This window comes from Cydia splendana, chromosome 11, assembly GCF_910591565.1.
Source record: "Cydia splendana chromosome 11, ilCydSple1.2, whole genome shotgun sequence".
Lineage (NCBI taxonomy): Eukaryota > Metazoa > Arthropoda > Insecta > Lepidoptera > Tortricidae > Cydia > Cydia splendana.
Genome location: NC_085970.1, coordinates 9,843,654 through 9,863,066, shown reverse-complemented (window position 1 = coordinate 9,863,066; position 19,413 = coordinate 9,843,654). Strand labels below are relative to the sequence as shown.

The 19,413-nt window shown below is 37.6% G+C and overlaps 1 protein-coding gene across 4 annotated transcripts in view; it reads left to right on the top strand.

Moving 5' to 3' along the window:
* LOC134794888 (brain tumor protein-like) overlaps positions 1-19,413 on the top strand; it is a 500,480-nt gene that overhangs the window by 342,863 nt on the left and 138,204 nt on the right. For all 4 annotated transcript variants that reach the window (XM_063766725.1, XM_063766722.1, XM_063766726.1 and 1 more), the window contains one exon: positions 15,593-15,671. Coding sequence is in view for 1 of the 4 variants with exons in the window: in XM_063766722.1 (XP_063622792.1) it covers positions 15,593-15,671 (79 nt within the window). In the remaining 3 variants the exon portion in view is untranslated. The remainder of the gene's footprint in view (positions 1-15,592; positions 15,672-19,413) is intronic.

The following is a 19,413-nucleotide window of genomic DNA, read 5'->3' as shown; positions in this document are numbered from 1 at the left end:
TATTAGATTAACAGATAACTCAACAGATCTGTGTACTTTTAGTAGTCCTTTTGGTTGCTATAAATTTTTAAGATTACCTTTCGGTTTGTCAGTAGCTCCTGAAATTTTTCAAAAATATAGCGAACAAACTTTTGGTGACATTCCTGGTGTGGTCATATACTGTGATGATCTGTTGATTTGTGCTGATAATGAAGATGAACATGATAAAATATTAGAACAGGTGTTTGAAAGAGCCAGAGTGAGCAATGTAAAATTCAATAAAAGAAAGTTTCAATATAAATTAAAGGAGGTTAAATATTTTGGTCATGTGTTTTCAAAAGAGGGAATGAAAATTGATCCAGAGCGAGTAAGAGCATTATTAAATATTAAAAGCCCTTCTAATAAATCTGAACTGCAATCTTTTCTGGGGATGGTTAATTATGTAAGAAATTTTATTAGTAATCTGGCAGATTTAGTAGCACCTTTACAAACATTAATGAAGAAACATGTGGGTTGGCTTTGGACAGAAATACATGAAAATGCCTTTTGTAATATAAAAAAATGCATAAGTGCAACACCTGTATTAAGAAATTTTAATGTGTCTTTACCTGTGACAATACAATGTGACGCTAGTAAGGACGGTTTGGGTTGCTGCTTGATGCAGCAGGGCAAGCCGGTATGTTATGCATCAAGAAGTCTTACCAGTGCAGAAAAAAATTTTTCACAGATTGAAAAAGAATTGTTGAGTGTAGTTTGGGCCACTAAAAAGTTTCATTATTACATCTATGGAAAAAAATGTACTGTACTTAATGATCATAAACCGTTGGAAACTCTATTAAAGAAAGGTATCCATGAAATCCCCTCTGCTAGATTACAAAGACTTAAATTGAAGTTATTAAAATATGATATCGATTTTAAATATTTAAAAGGCCGCTTGATGCATATTGCAGATTTGTTGTCACGTAGTTATTTAAATGAAGTAGATGAAGATCAGTCATATATGTTTGAAGTTATACATTGTATTGGATTAGGGAATTATTTACAATGTACAGATGAACAGAAACGAGAATTAATTGAAGAAACTTCAAAAGATGAGACTTTATCAACATTGTTATTGTATACACAGGAAGGTTGGCCAGAGACTATTAATATAATACCGGATAATGTTAAACATTTTTTTAAATTGAGACATGAAGTTACTATAGATCAGAAATTGCTTTTTATGAATGATAGATTGATTGTTCCAAAGTCATTAAGATTAACAATTTTAAAAAAATTACATGAAGGACATTTAGGAATAACAAAGATGAAACAAACTGTTAGGGGTTTATATTATTGGCCACAAATGGATGCTCATATTGAATCATTTGTTAAACAATGTTTCATCTGTCAAACGTATCAAAATAATAATATAAAAGAGCCATTATTATGTCATGATGTACCTTCTTTACCATTTGTAAAAATTGGAATTGATATAATGGATTTTAAGAGGAAAAGTTACTTAGTTATTTATGATTATATGTCAAAATGGTTAGATATTAAACCCATTTCGAATAAGTCCTCTCAGTGTATAATTAATGTTTTAACAGATGTGTTTAGTTGTTTTGGCATACCATTGGAAGTAGTAGCAGATCACGTTCCATTTGATTCATTTCAATGCAAACAGTTTGCAAGTGAATGGGGTTTTAAATTCATTTACTCAAGCCCAAGATATCCACAGTCCAACGGTATGGCAGAACGTGGTGTGCAAATTGCTAAAAAAATGTTAACAAAATGTAATGATGATAAAACAGATTATAGAATTGCTTTGTTAAAATATAGGTCATCTCCTGTATCTGGCACACATTTTACACCTTCTCAATTAATGATGAATAGGAATTTAAAAACAAAACTACCTTGCACTTATAAATATTTGAAACCTAAGTTGAATCATAATACTAATATGGAATTTGATAAGGTTAGGAATAGAAACATAAATAATTATAATGAAAATACTAAAGAGAAGCCTCATTTTCAAGTAGGCCAAAATGTATGGTTTAAAATAGACCCAAGTTCTAAGAAATGGTTGTTGGGTAAGATTGTTAGCAATAATAAATTTAGGTCTTATAATATTGAAGATAGTAATGGTTGTAGATATACTAGAACTTCATTTCATGTTCGACCTCAATAATTCGGTGTTACTTTATGGTTTAAGAATGTGTAGTGCGGGAGCACTGTATTTTTATTGTTGTAACTTAAGGTTATTTTAAGTTTGTTAGATTGTTAGTCTTCTTAAGTTATAAAAAAAAAAAGTTTTTTTTTTTGTTTGTAAAAGGGGGATGATGTAGTAATGTATGCTTGTAACGAAACGCAACTACAGACTGTTTATAATGACCCAATGCATATGGAAGTAACAGTGACAGCGAGCGGCATTTGTTAAGTACAGACGCTGTTGAAGGAGAATGAACTGGGTAACTTTATGGGGAGCGATACAGGACTTACTGATAGATGGATGTTGTTTGAAGACTGTAAAGATATTATAAAATTAATTTAATAAAACTCAGTGTCAGCAGCAAGTGGTTTTTATTACTAAACATTACAAGTTTCAATCAACAGATTATGTAGAATTTGCACTGTGTAAGTATTAAAGAGAATAGAGTGTATAGAGAGTGTCATGGTAAATTATGTAGCCACAGTACATTTACTGCCATCTCTCGACAGAAGAATTAAACTGTTAGAACGCCATTTGACTTTGATCCTTATTCTTTCACTGATTTGTGTTAACTTGTTAAATATTAATATTAACGCCACCTACTCGAGAGCAGGTTGAAGTTTATGGCGCCATCGCTCGAAAAGTTGTACCATACCTTTGGCCTAGTGTCGAGTAGATTGCGTTAATATTAATATTTAACAAGTTAACACATATCAGTGAAAGAATAATAATCAAAATCAAACGGCGTTCTAACAGTTCTAATCTTCAGTCGAAAGATGGCAGTAAATTTAGTGTGGTTACAAAATTTACTTTGACAATCCGCCTCTATTTTATACTAGACGGGCCCGCAGCTCCGCTCGCGTAAATGAAATAAAGAGTTTGTCTTATGTTTAGTTAAATACCGACATTATTATGTATTCAATCCTGCCAGGGTTTATAACTGTGATAGGGATTTCTTATTTGTAGCCTTTATTTGGATAACTTACTTCCCAAATTTCTCAAAAATGATGTGATTTGATAAAAGGCAAGATTGTATTTTTTCATCTAGGTAGGTATTTATTTAAAACTTGTTTCAACATAAAATTATTATTTATTTTTATAAGCCTAGTTGCAAAAACGTTCATTAGATTAATGTCCGCCTTAAGACGAATATGGACGACCACCGCCCATAAATCGCCTTTTCATACAAACGTAGGTAGTCCCCATTTCCCTTTCTGGATATTAACATTACTTACTAAGGCTACGGTGACGCAACGACCCAAAGTGAGTCCTGTCCTCCGACACCAGATCACGCCATGTTTCTCGGTCTTGCGATAGCTCTCGCCAGTCGCCATGGCCGAAGTTGAGCAGATCTTGAGCAACTACGTCGTTCCAGCGGTACCTAGGACGTCCACTCGGGCGTCTCCCATTTCGTTGTCCCAAGTACGCTCTCGTCACGGCACGATCCTCTCCCATTCTCTCTAAGTCTCCGACCCACTAAAGCTTAGCCGCTTTTGTCTCTCAATATTTCGCCACTATATCGGTACACATCCTTACTTCTATGGCAACAAAGTTATATTACGATATTTGGCTGACTGTACATTTGCTTATTTTCATCACGTCGCTCAAAAATATCTGATCATGCACTTTATCTACCTACATTATAACTTGCTATCAACTTTGTATTTTTGGCCCATCTCGGCAGCCCGTTCTCCGGACGAATGACAATGTTTGCCGAAGCTGTGAAAGTGATTGACTTTCACAGCTTCAGCTGAATAATATAACTCAAAAAGAAATTTAAAACAACAAAATACAAATTATTAATAATATGATAATATTAATTTGATTGATAAGTCATATATGACATATATATATGGCATAAAGTCACTCGTATAGACTAAGGTTGAGGTTGACAGCACTTTTTATTTTACTTCGTGTGAAAAATCTCCGAAATAACTGTATACCAACATGACAAACATAATTGTAGGTTACTATAACTTACGAATAATTTGGTCTAGTCTGTGGACAACCGAAACGAAACCGAGAGTTGCCGAGAAATGGCCGATCGTCGTAAAATGAAGATTGTTATGAAAATTTCTTTTGCTTATTGTAAATTAAATACGCATCGAAAGCGATAGTTTTTATGCTCTAGTTCTATTCTCATATTTAGATAATAGATTGAAACAGTTTTTTCTTATCATACGTGCGTCGTATTCGAGAAACGTGTCAAAAACTTTTTTAGAAATTTGTAAGGCGCCATCTAGCTTTGTCCCTCGTTTTTCATCCCGTTCTGGTTTTTCAATTTTATATACAGGGTGATTTCGGGGTCGTGGAGCAAGAGAGCCAGACATCATACAGAATCCAAAGATGAGCCTAATGATGTTGTTAATTATAGTTTTTCACCAATAATGATGATTATTTTCCACATGGTAAGTAGGAAAAAACATTTTTGCATACAATTTGGTGACCCTACTCAATGTGACGTCTTGTCGCTTGCCATACAGCGTATGTCAAAAGTCATAGGGTGACCATAATTACTTAGTATAACATTAATTTTACTTGAAAAATAAGAATAATTCAAATAATTATCTTTTAATCAAATACTACCATATGATAATGTGAATCATTTACAGAGTCAGAAAAAGTGGTTCTGGATCACGACCCCGAAATCACCCTGTATATGATTCTCTTTGGTAGTATTAAGGCCACCTTAATACTATATTAAGTATAATCTCTCATGTAGCATTATATTGGAGGATTAGGCCAACACTAAAGCTCAGACTCTAGTTTAGACTAGGTTTGTCTAGACTAGACTCAAGACTGACAAGTGGGCTTAGACAAAGCCTAATTGAACTCTAGTATTTAATGAAATCTGAAGCTCTCTTGAATTAATCTGTAAATTACATTGGATATACAGTCAGCAAAACATAGTCGATTGAGACCATGGAAAAAGCTAAAGTACCGTAGTGTTATGGGTAATGCTGGTGCAAAGATTAATAAGATTATACATGCTGTTCTTGTTATCTCTGATCAAACTCTGAGGGGTGAATATGTAGGTCATACTGAACAACTTCTACTATGGGGCCAACCCAGATATCGCGAAAAATTATTCTGCCGTCTCATACATTTCGGTGAATCAATGTTTTCTATAGAACAGCAGATATTTTTTTCGCGATTTTGGGGTTGGCCCCGTAGTGAAAGTTGTTCAGTATGACCTATATATTCACCCCTCAGAGTTTGGTCAGTGATAACAGACGCAACCTGTATAATCTTTGCACCATTACGCTTAGTTAGCAGCTCTCCAAAATGTTGCATAAGCTATTCTCTGTATCTTTAGGTATTTAAATAAAAGTAAACAACATCTACCCTCAAATGGCTTTTTAAGCCAGTTGAGGGTAGATGAAAACATTACATGATCAAATAATGTAGGCTAAAGTCAGGTCGTTCAGTGGACTGATCCAGGCGGTTTCGTAATTGGTCGTTTTACCAATAAATGTTATAATTACCCGAAAATTTACAAATTGTTTACTTTTATTAAAATACCTAAAGATACAGACTATATGTACTTATATAAATTTTAACCGAATTTCCTCCCTTTGATGTGAATTTGTCAAGTAATTGATACGGCGAGTACCCGGATTTCCAAGTAAATATGGAAGTTTGGATCCCCTTCATTTACTTGAACGTAATTTCGCCGCTTTTGTATGATTTTGTGTATAAACATAATGGTATTTAGAAGCTCTTTGAAGTTAACTTTGGGTAAGTGATTGAGAGTTATTTATGTTTAGTACTTATTTTCAATGGATAAGTTTCTTCATAGCTCGTTAGAAACTTAGATACGCCACAGTTTTCAATTTCTGTTTATGTAAATTCTCAGTATAATACCATTATAAAATGATGATGTTATTTATAAAAGAGAATGAACTTGCCGCTTACGAGTGTAATGTGCCAAGGTGCTCACAAAACACTGAACACGTCTCTATTGTCAAGGCGTTAAAGTGCATGTTCAGATATTTTTGAGCACCTTGGCGGCTCCGATATATCTGATGGCGACATTGGCGACTGTACAGTCGACGTCAAAGATATGTTTACACTTTTGCACCTTACTCCTTTGTAATAAGGCGAAAAATGTAAACATACCTTTGACGTCGACAATATGTGACGTTCCACGGGAAAAGGTACCTTATGAGGGTTTCTAGTTTCGGAGATATGAAATGTTTTGTAAAGAGGTGAAAAAATGCTCAATTTTTTTTTAATGTGTGATCTGAAACGTTAATGCGTAACGTTTGTTTACCTGTTTTTATTTTTGTTATAAGTTAGTTATAAACCTAGTAATGTCGTCTCAGAGTTTAGTAGAAAAGGTACCTTATGGAAAAAAGATTGAAAATTCCCAAAAAAACTAGTCAATACGGGAAAAGAAGTTTGGTAGAGAACTGTATTAGCATTCTGCAAAACTAATTTGATAATATCAGTTCTGGTTGGGGCGCCTCGCAAATATTATAACCGTACATCGACCGACATCACAAATCCAAGTAGCCTGCTATTATACCAAAGTTACTCTCGTCAAGTCTTTCTTAACTAGAATAATCTTCATTTGGTTTGGTCGCATGCAGTAAATCAGCCATTGGTTTGCTGAAAAATGCCAATACCCGACGCATTACCTTATGGAATATCTGAGGTCATTGAACCTCAATGCCGCTTATCTTCAATAGCAACCGAAATATATTATTGATAAGAAATAGACGATTTATACCATCTTAACCCCAAAATATTATTAGTTTATCCTAACTGTTCCATCATCATCATGCCTCATCATGTAACTTAATCACAAGGTACCTTTTCATTACATACAAATTATTGGTCTTTTTTAAGATTATTATGACAAAGAACTAATTAAATTTGGGGCAGTTTAATGTAAATTAATATTTTCTATTCATAAAAGATAAACTGTAATATGATTGATATTTTGTAGTGATGTATTATTAGATTTATTTCCATAAGGTACCTTTTCGTAAATGTATGGAGCAAATACTGTTATTGTTATGTAAGTTTAAAGTGGCATAAGGGGTTAAATATAGTATTTAGTTGGGGTTTTAGGATTTATTTCATTTGAATGACAGAATTTCTTTCATATGTGCTCAGAAAAGTTGATTGTGTGTCACATTAAAAGTAAAAATATTCAATTTTGTGATTTTATATGAAAAAGTCAGAAAATACATTTTCACCTCTAAATCGGTATTGTTTTTTGCTTAAACTGTCTGTCAGTGTCGTTTTCTAATAGATAAAATTTAAATCTTGAGAGCTCATTGCAATCAATCGTGAAAATTAAATAAAACTTTATTTTCAAGAGATTGGTTAGTATACACATAGATCAGTCGATATCAAAAGTTTCTATTTGCATTACAGAACAAGTCGCAATATTTTTTTAATCTCAGATATATAAGGTATTATTATTTGTAGTCAACTATGTAACTTACTTCAGGAACATAGTTTTTTAGGCGGCTAAACTTAAAACTTCTCTATCGTAAAGTTGCTCATTTCACAACATTATTTTCAAAAAATCATATCTCTGTAACTACGCAACCTAGAAGGTTGATCTTTTGTGTTATCGATAGCTTATTTATTGTAGATTACTGGGGTATGCATAACTCCATACCCGCCATAAGGTACCTTTGACCGTGGGACGTCACATATAATGTAGTAAATAAAGGTAGTGGACCCCGCAGTAATTCCTCAGCCAGAAAAAACTTTACAGTATGATAAAGTATCAATAAATAATAAGTATTGTATAAATATCCAAAGAATAATAATAATAGAATTAAAGTAAATACCTAAAGTCTCAAATCGTTAATATCTTTTTACAGAAAAATGCTCCGTTCAAACTTTCTTCACCGGACATATTCATGTAACGTATTGCAACAATATATGAAATAACCAAAAAAATATCCCAGCAGAAATACCAATATTAATAAAATATAATTTTTTGGTGTGTCTTGGACCGGAAAATTGCTCAGTCTAATTTTTTCACTGGAATGCCAGCTTATTGCCGTTTTATACCTACAAAATGAAAATCCAAAAAAATTACCATGTAACTATACTATTTTCAGAAATTGCCTTTTTACTCGCTGTGGAAAATTTCTCTATCCATTTTATTTATTGAATTAAGTTCACAGTTTTCTTTCCATTCATCTATAAAAACATCCAAAAAAATAACGAGCGCATTAAAAACGAAACATAACGGGAACTGTGTGTAGGGAGCGGAGTACAAGCGGGGTGCGTGAGCGGTACCGGCCGCCGCCCGCGCGCGCGCCGCGCCTCGCCCTATACTACCCGGCGGTGGCGGCTTGCTGCTTTTCTATACTAAAAAACGTAATTCAAGACCAAAAAAACTTACTACAATGTTGCCACTGCTGCAATAATTTTTTTGTAAAATATACTTGGTCAAGCAAATCTTGTCAGTAGAAAAAGGCGGCAAATTTAAAAAATGTAGCGAAGGATTATCGTCCCATAGTTGATGATGAAGTGTCTTTCAGTTTATAGTGCAAGTTTCATCAAAATTGGTTCAGTAGTTTTAAAGATCTTGACGGTTAAGTTTTAAGATATCGCAATTTATTAACGGTAAGCATACGATAAGTAATCTTTATTACGTGGCAAAAATTCTAGTACGGCTACGACCAGTTTTGACATTGTCAATGTCAAAACTGGTCGTAGTGGTTTAGTAGTGTATTTGATGTCGGTTGTTATTAACGTCTTTAGCGTGATATTATTCTAATCAAAGTTATATGAAACTACGTTAATATAATTATATTATTCGGTACAAAGAAAACGCAAAAAATCACTAAATGTAGTGTAAATAATCACACACTAGTGACAACGACAACTCCCTTCTTATGGCTCCTCTACAGCTCTACACGATGGGCCAGCGCCGGCCACTCCAAGGGACGCATTTAAGCGTTAGAGGGAGCAAGTGATATTGCTATCTCATTCTACCGCATGGCTGCGTCCCTTGGAGTGGCCGGCGCTGGCCCATCGTGTAGAGGAGCCATTAAGTGCAGGCTGCGGGTCACGCGGTCGGGTCGTACTAGAAGCACAAGGACGCTAATCTGCACTAAACTGCTAAAGGAAGACGGTACATTATTGCGTAACCGCGGGATGGATTTATCTTCGCTTCCAAAATTTCGGTGTCCTGGATGATATTTCTTTTGGATATTTTGGATTTAAGTGTATACGTGACTACTCAGTATATATTTAAAAAGAAATCAGGCTGAGAAATTTTCCACTGTCAGTTTTTAATAGTTCTAAAATACATAAATTTGGGTATGCATTTTTTTTTGGATTTTCTTACCCTCTACGCTAAATTATATTCTAAGATCATATAAGAAGAAAAAATTGACAGAGCAATTTTCCGATGAAAATGAGCACCAAAAAAAGGAATTATCATAAAAAAATATTCTCATGTTTGACAAAAGTTTTTGATTTTTTTCTAGTATCACATGCTGATACAAATAACTTATTTGGTAAAATAATTTTGGACGGAGGAATTACTCGGTTCAATATATAAACAGATTTGTATTTTTACGTATAAAAACCTAACTTAGGAGTGTTTTTTTTTTTGGATATTTCATATGTTAGTTTCGGCTCATACTATACAATAACCAAGCAAAATTTCATCGACTGAGGAATTAATGCATGGGTCTCCATACAACATCTTGCTTCGTTTACTCCACTAATAGTACAATAAAGATTGAATAGCAGTTAACCTGACAAACAAGAAAAACCATAAAACTCAAATTCAACAATAGACCGTTAACTCACCTAACGTTTTAATTCCTAACTTAATTCACAAATTAAATCGTCCAATACATTTGGTGTTAATGTATTTGTAGGCATTTGGTTAATGGAATCGTTCGAATTTCAGAATAGCTGATGCCGTCTCTGTTCTACGTTATTACGGTAATAGGTGAGAAAGGGAGGGGTTTAGTGCCTCGGTTTAGAAATGATGGCGTGGGTGATAATGAAGTTCAAACGACGCCGAAAACGCGACCTTCCTTCGTTGTATTCCCATCGCACCCAGCCTCAATATTAGTACAAATTACGGTTAATGTGACAGTCCATTTCCAACGACAGCAGCACTACAATTCATTTTACTATGGAAGTTGACAATAACACCGACGCGTTTAGTACTAGTAGTGCAGAGCAGCTGCGGTCAGAAATGGAATGTTACCCTTAGGCAGAATTTGGTAGCCAATACATTCTGAATTTTATGGGATAATCTATACTGTATCTATATCTATATCTGTATCTTTAGGTACTTAAATAAAAGTAAACAAATAATTTGTACCTTTTCGGGTAGTTATGACATTTGTTGATTAACCAACCAAATACAAAACCACCTGGATCTGTGACTGAACGACCTGACTTTAATCTACATTATTTGTCAACATTAGTTTTCATCTACCCTCAAATGGCTTCTTAAGCCAGTTGAGGGTAGATTTTGTTTACTCTTTTTTAAATACCTAATGATACACTATAGTACCTACATATGATATAATAATTAGTTAATTGTTAAACTAATTATTATATATTGTTTATTTGTTGTTTGTTTGTTCGTTGTTGTGTTAATTGTTTTGTTTAACTTTGCATTATTATTTAAAAATGACGAAGCCTGTTGCGGATATCATCATTGGCAGGCGTGGCTCACTCCGCGATTTCGTCGCTTTGCAACAGGTAGCTACAAGTACATCCGTTCCACACCAATTTTGATGGCTAGCCATAAGCCGCGCGTGGCGCTGTCGCAACCTAGCGGCCATATCTGTCCTGATCGTAACAGACGCGTTTTGTTAGAGAGTGAGTCTTCTGTACCTAGTACTATTATTTATTCTGTGTCATTGGTTTGTTTTGGACGAAGCATGTTGCTGATTTGCATTTGTGACCCATTCATGATTAACTATTTATACTGGTTTTTCTAATGCTAGTACTTAGCTATGGGAATATCAGCTAGTCTTTTATGGAGGTTATTTTCGAACGTCTGGTCAATTTGAATAATTTAACGCCGTTAATGTTAAATGATTCGTAGATTGGATTTTAACAAGTTGGTATTATGAGTTTAACGCTTTTGTTGAAATACCGCGATTTATATTAGGGCATTTATAAATAACAAGAACTTGATTTTAGTGTGTGTAACCTTCGCAAAACTAAAAGCTTTTTTTTCAAGTTGGTCAAAGGAAAAAAGAACGATTTATTTACTGACGATAGGCTACTTATGTTAAAAGTTATAAGCTACTACGCCTACTAAAACTTATCTTTTATAATATGAATTGTATTATTTTATAACATGTCATGATTGGCGTCTAGGTTGCGGGCACCATACATTTTTGGGGCATAAATGTAAACATACAGAAACAATGCCAACATAACCACAAGTATAAGTACCTACATAAGTAAAAGTTTTCTGTTTGACCCAATGGTTGACGGCTAGAGAATGCCTTAAGGCATTAGGGGTGCCATTTGTATTTTTTTTTATCGTGCAATAAAGTTTAAATAAATAAATCAATAACCTAACCTAACAATAACCTAAATACCACGACTTTTTCTCCTAATGCTGTATCGAGTCAAGAATCCAATAAAGATTTAACAAACTTATCTATACCGCTGTTCAAATAAATAACTATCATTTCTACACACAGTCTCTTGTCTAGCTTAGATAGTGTCGCCGTTTTCGACGGTAAACTTAACTTTGTTAGTTTTAAAGACAGTGATCCTTATCTGCTATTCCAAAGCGCTGACGAGTCGAGAGCTAAAAGTACCAGTGTATTTACGGTTATCGGTCGCGTATATTTTTTATGAATGTCGAGGTCGTCTTTAAACTGGTTTTCAAGACCTTTCGGTTCAAATGCGCTCTGTAGGCAATTAGAATACTTGGACTTCTCCGATCACGTCGGTCGGTTGCTACCTGAGTTTTTTCGGCCCAAGGCCGAGACGGTTGGTAATAGTCCCAACGGACGTGTCCTGTGTTCTGTTATTGAATAGCATAACGCTTATTTCTCTGTTTTTTGTCGGTAGTAGCCGTTAATGCAGATTTTAAGGCCTGGGTTATTGTGTATGTATGTATGTAGGTACTTACAGTTCGGTTAGTGATTATACTTACAATACAACTCCAATCGGTAAGATTTCTGCACAGGGGTGTAATGTACACGAAGTAACACTTCACCTCTGCGCACTACTCAAATAGCAGCATAATAGAATAGATGCATTGTCTATGGTTATTTTATAGGCCTTTTGTATAATTCTGTCAAATTTTGCCTGTTCAAAACATGAACTTAATGTTAACATGCTTAAGTTCTGTTCAGTGCTTAAAAAAAAATGTTATTTATTCGGGTATTAATATTAACCCATTACATTACATTACAATAATAGACTATAATTAAAGCTATAAATTAAAATTAAAAAGTAGGTACTAATTAAATAGGTGCAGCGGAAATCTTGCTCATATAGTAGCAGGTTGTGTACACTACATTAACAATGCTGTTCGTCGAATCACTCACTCTCCCGACAAACGACCAGTGCCTTTTACGCTTAATAATTCAGCCTATATACGTCCCACTGCTGGGCACAGGCCTCCTCTCACTCGCAAGAAGGCTTGGGCTATAGTCCCCACGCTGGCCCAATGCGGATTGGGGACTTCACATAAACCTTTGAATTTCTTCGCGGATGTATGCAGGTTTCCTCACGATTTTTTGCTTCACCGAAAAGCAAGTGGTAAATATGAAATGATATTTCGTACATAAGTTCCGAAAAACTCATTGGTACGAGCCAGGATTTGAACCCGCGACCTCCGGATTGAAAGTCGGACGTCATATCCACTCGGCCACCACCGCTTTACTCGGCCACCACCGCTTATAGCGTAAAAATCATCTACTCTGTTCTCGGCGAACATATGTACCTTAAGTATACTAAAGGATAATAATTCGTTCTACGTTTTGACTTGCGGGATCTCACCTTTTTTTTAATTTAAAAAAAAAACGCATTTTTATCATGGGTTGAATATTTCAAGTTCTTACTTATTCAGCTCGTGTAGGGTATGCACCTCGAAAAAAAAGTAGGTCTATGCAGTTGACGTTGTAAAGAATGCTATCCAGTATCCTTACCACAAGTTTGACACTGACATATTCGCTAGCGACAAAAGTAAACTAACTCACAATGTATCTCCCTCGCACTGACATTGGTGCAAGCGACATGCACTGCGTTTGAGTTGACGCAGTGGCTAACGTTTAAAGCCGCGTAAAACTAAATCAATTGAAGTTCTTCTACTTCTTTATATTTAAGAGCTGTGCTCTTGTCGGTGGAGCAATCTCCAACTCGTCCGGTCCTCTGCCAACTCCTTAACCTTCTGGTATGACACGACCTGAACCTAAATCAATTGAAGTTCTTCTTCTTCTTTATATTTAATAGCTGTGCTCTTGTCGGTGGAGCAATCTCCAACTCGTCCGGTCCTCTGCCAACTCCTTAACCTTCTGGTATGACACGACCTGAACCTAAATCAATTGAAGTTCTTCTTCTTCTTTATATTTAAGAGCTGTGCTCTTGTCGGTGGAGCAATCTCCAACTCGTCCGGTCCTCTGCCAACTCCTTAACCTTCTGGTATGACACGACCTGAACCTAAATCAATTGAAGTTCTTCTTCTTCTTTATATTTAAGAGCAGTGCTCTTGTCGGTGGAGCAATCTCCAACTCGTCCGGTCCTCTGCCAACTCCTTAACCTTCTGGTATGACACGACCTGAACCTAAATCAATTGAAGTTCTTCTTCTTCTTTATATTTAATAGCTGTGCTCTTGTCGGTGGAGCAATCTCCAACTCGTCCGGTCCTCTGCCAACTCCTTAACCTTCTGGTATGACACGACCTGAACCTAAATCAATTGAAGTTCTTCTTCTTCTTTATATTTAAGAGCTGTGCTCTTGTCGGTGGAGCAATCTCCAACTCGTCCGGTCCTCTGCCAACTCCTTAACCTTCTGGTATGACACGACCTGAACCTAAATCAATTGAAGTTCTTCTTCTTCTTTATATTTAAGAGCAGTGCTCTTGTCGGTGGAGCAATCTCCAACTCGTCCGGTCCTCTGCCAACTCCTTAACCTTCTGGTATGACACGACCTGAACCTAAATCAATTGAAGTTCTTCTTCTTCTTTATATTTAATAGCTGTGCTCTTGTCGGTGGAGCAATCTCCAACTCGTCCGGTCCTCTGCCAACTCCTTAACCTTCTGGTATGACACGACCTGAACCTAAATCAATTGAAGTTCTTCTTCTTCTTTATATTTAAGAGCTGTGCTCTTGTCGGTGGAGCAATCTCCAACTCGTCCGGTCCTCTGCCAACTCCTTAACCTTCTGGTATGACACGACCTGAACCTAAATCAATTGAAGTTCTTCTTCTTCTTTATATTTAAGAGCAGTGCTCTTGTCGGTGGAGCAATCTCCAACTCGTCCGGTCCTCTGCCAACTCCTTAACCTTCTGGTATGACACGACCTGAACCTAAATCAATTGAAGTTCTTCTTCTTCTTTATATTTAATAGCTGTGCTCTTGTCGGTGGAGCAATCTCCAACTCGTCCGGTCCTCTGCCAACTCCTTAACCTTCTGGTATGACACGACCTGAACCTAAATCAATTGAAGTTCTTCTTCTTCTTTATATTTAAGAGCTGTGCTCTTGTCGGTGGAGCAATCTCCAACTCGTCCGGTCCTCTGCCAACTCCTTAACCTTCTGGTATGACACGACCTGAACCTAAATCAATTGAAGTTCTTCTTCTTCTTTATATTTAAGAGCAGTGCTCTTGTCGGTGGAGCAATCTCCAACTCGTCCGGTCCTCTGCCAACTCCTTAACCTTCTGGTATGACACGACCTGAACCTAAATCAATTGAAGTTCTTCTTCTTCTTTATATTTAATAGCTGTGCTCTTGTCGGTGGAGCAATCTCCAACTCGTCCGGTCCTCTGCCAACTCCTTAACCTTCTGGTATGACACGACCTGAACCTAAATCAATTGAAGTTCTTCTTCTTCTTTATATTTAATAGCTGTGCTCTTGTCGGTGGAGCAATCTCCAACTCGTCCGGTCCTCTGCCAACTCCTTAACCTTCTGGTATGACACGACCTGAACCTAAATCAATTTAAGTTCTTCTTCTTCTTTATATTTAAGAGCTGTGCTCTTGTCGGTGGAGCAATCTCCAACTCGTCCGGTCCTCTGCCAACTCCTTAACCTTCTGGTATGACACGACCTGAACCTAAATCAATTGAAGTTCTTCTTCTTCTTTATATTTAATAGCTGTGCTCTTGTCGGTGGAGCAATCTCCAACTCGTCCGGTCCTCTGCCAACTCCTTAACCTTCTGTTATTACACGACCTGAACCTTTTCTTTTCAATGGAAGTTGTCTAATAAATTATTGTTATTGTTACAGATTTCGCTCAGCGGCGCCGACGGACGCGGCGCGTTGAACGGCAACCATGCATTAGATATCGCACAAACGATATCGAAACGTGAGTGTTAAGGTGACAGTCCATTTCCAACGACAGCTGCACTACTGTTCATTTTACTATGGAAATTGACAATAACACCGACGCGTTCAGTACCAGTAGTGCAGCTGCGGTCAGAAATGGAATGTTACCCTTCAGCTTTCCTTCTCTTAAGAGTTCTTCGTTTACGAAGCAATATGTTTTTGGAAACCGACGGTTATAATAAATAGTGACGATTTTGTGCAACCGGCCCTAACCGGGCTAACACATGGATGGCGCGACAGTATCTGGCCCGCGAGATTAGATACCGACCGCTGAATGGATTTACATGTTTGGTATGGAAACAGTTTGAAGCCTGGGGGAGGTCATAGTTTTTATGTGAAGCTAGTAAACATATAACTAAGGGCCAGTTGCACCAACCACAATTAACAGACTGGTCAGCAGAGAACTATGAATCTTTCCATACAAAATTTAACGAATGCTAAAACGGTGACAGACGGTTTGGTGCAATCGACCCTAAGTATGTGGTAACACACCGCCTACCTACTAGATATCATTAATCGGAGCCACAGACAAGACATCCTCCAGACTGAGCATAGTAGCTCTACCCCCTCTGCCACAAATACGGTAGATTTACTCCATTTTCGAGTCGAAAGTGTCTTTGTGTGAGTCCGTGTCTTTGAACGGACCAATCACGACACGGGACCCCGCTCACCTCGTCCCCCGCACGAGGTCCCACGTATTTTTGGTAGCATAGATTTCATGAAATAATTGCTCTAAACTCCCTCTAGTGGATTTCTAGTCTTATGATCGGAGCTTTCGTGATCAAAGAAACCCTAAAAGAAAATGCCGATGAACATGAGATTTGGCAACAAAAGCGAAACTCATTGTTTGAACATCAAATTAATCCATTGTATTAAGTTTTACATGGATTCTCCATCTCGAGCTATTGTAATTCTTATAATGAAGATTTCGCGTTAGCTTGGATCTTTCTGCGAATTTGAGGTACATTGCTTTACGATTCAATGTTATTTTGTAACACAATATCGTAATTGACGAAAAAAGAAAAACAAAAACCGGCCAAGTGCGAGTCGGATTCGCGCACGAAGGGTTCCGTACCATTACGCAAAAAACGGCAAAAAAATCACGTTTGTTGTATAGGAGCCCCACTTAAATATTTATTTTATTCTGTTTTTAGTATTTGTTGCTATAGCGGCAACAGAAATACATCATCTGTGAAAATTACAACTGTCACTCTAGCTATCACGGTTCTTGAGATACAGCCTGGTGACAGACAGACAAACAGACGGACAGACTGACAGTGGAGTCTTGGTAATAGGGTCCCGTTTTACCCTTTGGGTACGGAACCCTAAAAACAATCGTTATACTCTGTCAAGCCATTGCCATCAGTAGAAAAGAGCGGCAAATTTAAAAAATGTAGGCGCGAAGGATTATCGTCTCATAGAAGATTTGAATTTCGCGCCTTTTTATACTGACAAACTTGCTTGACCGGCTATATTTTCTTCGTCAAGTGGACATAAAACAAAACAGCTACAGGCTTCGTGACCTGCTAGCGAATGATGTAATCCGCAACAGGCTTTCACATATTAATATATTGCATTAGGTTTAGGCCTTTTTGATTAAGCTTTGTCAATTACTGACCTAATTTTAACTTGTATTAATCATTAAATACGTTGTGGTCACTATGAATCTCAATTTCATGACGCAAATTTCCACGAATTGCCTAAACACCTCACAGCAACATATTGATCCAACAGGTTGAACACAAATACCTATGTATATGTCGTAGTCAGATCGTATAATCCGCCGTATTACATTACGGCTAGCCGTTATCAAAAACAGGGGCGTTTTGAAATGCGGCGGTTCGACGATTAGCCGGATTGTCATCGCGATACGTTCTTCAATAAGGCGGCCAACGTTTAGCCGCATCGTACTACTATTTTAGATTGTAGAGTGACCAGTTCTTTCGGTCGCCTACGTAACCGGAGCTTGACAATGTTTGCAATTTAATTTATTTTTACCATGGTCCCACCGCACTACATGTGTTTCTTTTCCAAAACATTTCCTTCGCAACTTAAATAGACGGAGCCCCGCAAGCGGGGCTCCTATTTCTGGGCGGTTTGCCCTTCGGGCATCTGAAGCTACCTAACGAACCTAACCTACTTACCTACCTACGCTTTTTTCCCCAAAGTGTAATGTTTTCACGGACGTCTCACTAATTCAATAGGTAGGTAGGTTAGGTTCGTTAGGTAGCTTCAGATGCCCGAAGGGCAAACCGCTCAGAAATACTCCGTTTAGTTAAGTTGCGAAAGAAATGTTTTTTGAAAAGAAAAACAGTCCGACGAACTCCAGATTTGATGGACACCCCAGCGTTTGTCAGGCAGCGCCACGGGTGTTAAAAATGGGAACTAAAAACTGTCAAAGTGGCGGCTAATGACTCGCTGTATTACATTACGGCTAGCCGTGTTGAAGAACGTATGGCGCCGAATACATTCCGGCGGATTCTCATTCAGCCGCATTCAATCCGGCTAATCGTTAAACCGCCGCATTTCTAAACGCCCCTGTTTTTGAAAACGGCTAGCCGTAATGTAATACGGCGGATTATACGATCCGACTGCGACATATACATCACACACGCTAACTGATTGTCGTTAGTGTGTACTTGTTAGAATTATCGCCTATTCACCTACATGTCGTTGACCTACATGACAATAACGACAACTGATCAATCCTAGTCGTTATGCCCTTGCATTAAGGATTACGAATGGTCAAATCGTGTTGATATCTAGATTAATTCACGACGGTTAGCCAAGAATCATTATGTAAAGTTTGACCTCTGATTATGAACTGTCGCTATAATTCTTAGAGGCCGAGTTAGACTAGGCCTGAGATCATAGTCGAGGCAAAATGCTTTTATGAATTAACAGTTTGTGTAGGATGTACTAGAGATGAGGGCGCTATGATACCTGTAAATAGTTTTGATAGAACGCCTTTGATTTGAAATTGTTGTTGTTGTTGTTGTCTGTCCTAGGGCACCCCGGAGGTGCATAGGGCCTCCACAAGATCCTTCCACGCCTTCCTGTCTAGAGCAACCGTCTTGGCCTCGTTCCAGCTCAGTCCTACGGCTGTCAGCTCGTTCTCTACGCTGCGCCTCCAGGTGTGTACAGGGCGTTTGCGGGCTCGCTTCCCGCCCTGAGGCCGCCACTCGAACGCGATACTGGCGTTGTTCGTATCCCCTCCTCGCAGGGTATGACCGATCCATCTCCACTTCCGCAACGCTACTTCTTGGACGATCGGAGGTTGTCGGCACATACTCCACAAATCCTCATTTCTTATAGTCTTCTGCCAGAATATGCGGAGGATCGACCGGAGGGACTTATTGACAAACACTTGTAGCTTGTGTGTCAGCCCTTTTGTCACTCTCCACGTCTCACAGCCGAAGAGCAGCACGGACTTGACGATGGATTCGAAGAGGGAAATTTTTACGCGGCGAGTGAGAACGTTTGAGTCCCAGACAGGCTTGAGTTGAGCAAATGCAGCTTTTGCCTTCTTGATTCTGCTCTCGACGTCTTCGTCTGCACCTCCCCGACATGTTAGTGTACTGCCGAGATATACAAACTTGGAGACCGATTCAAGGCGATCGTTTTTGAGCAATAAAGGATCCGTACAATCTGATTTTACTCGCATGTTGACAGTCTTCCGTCGGTTGATTCGCAGGCCCATGGCTTCAGCTTCCTCTTGAAGG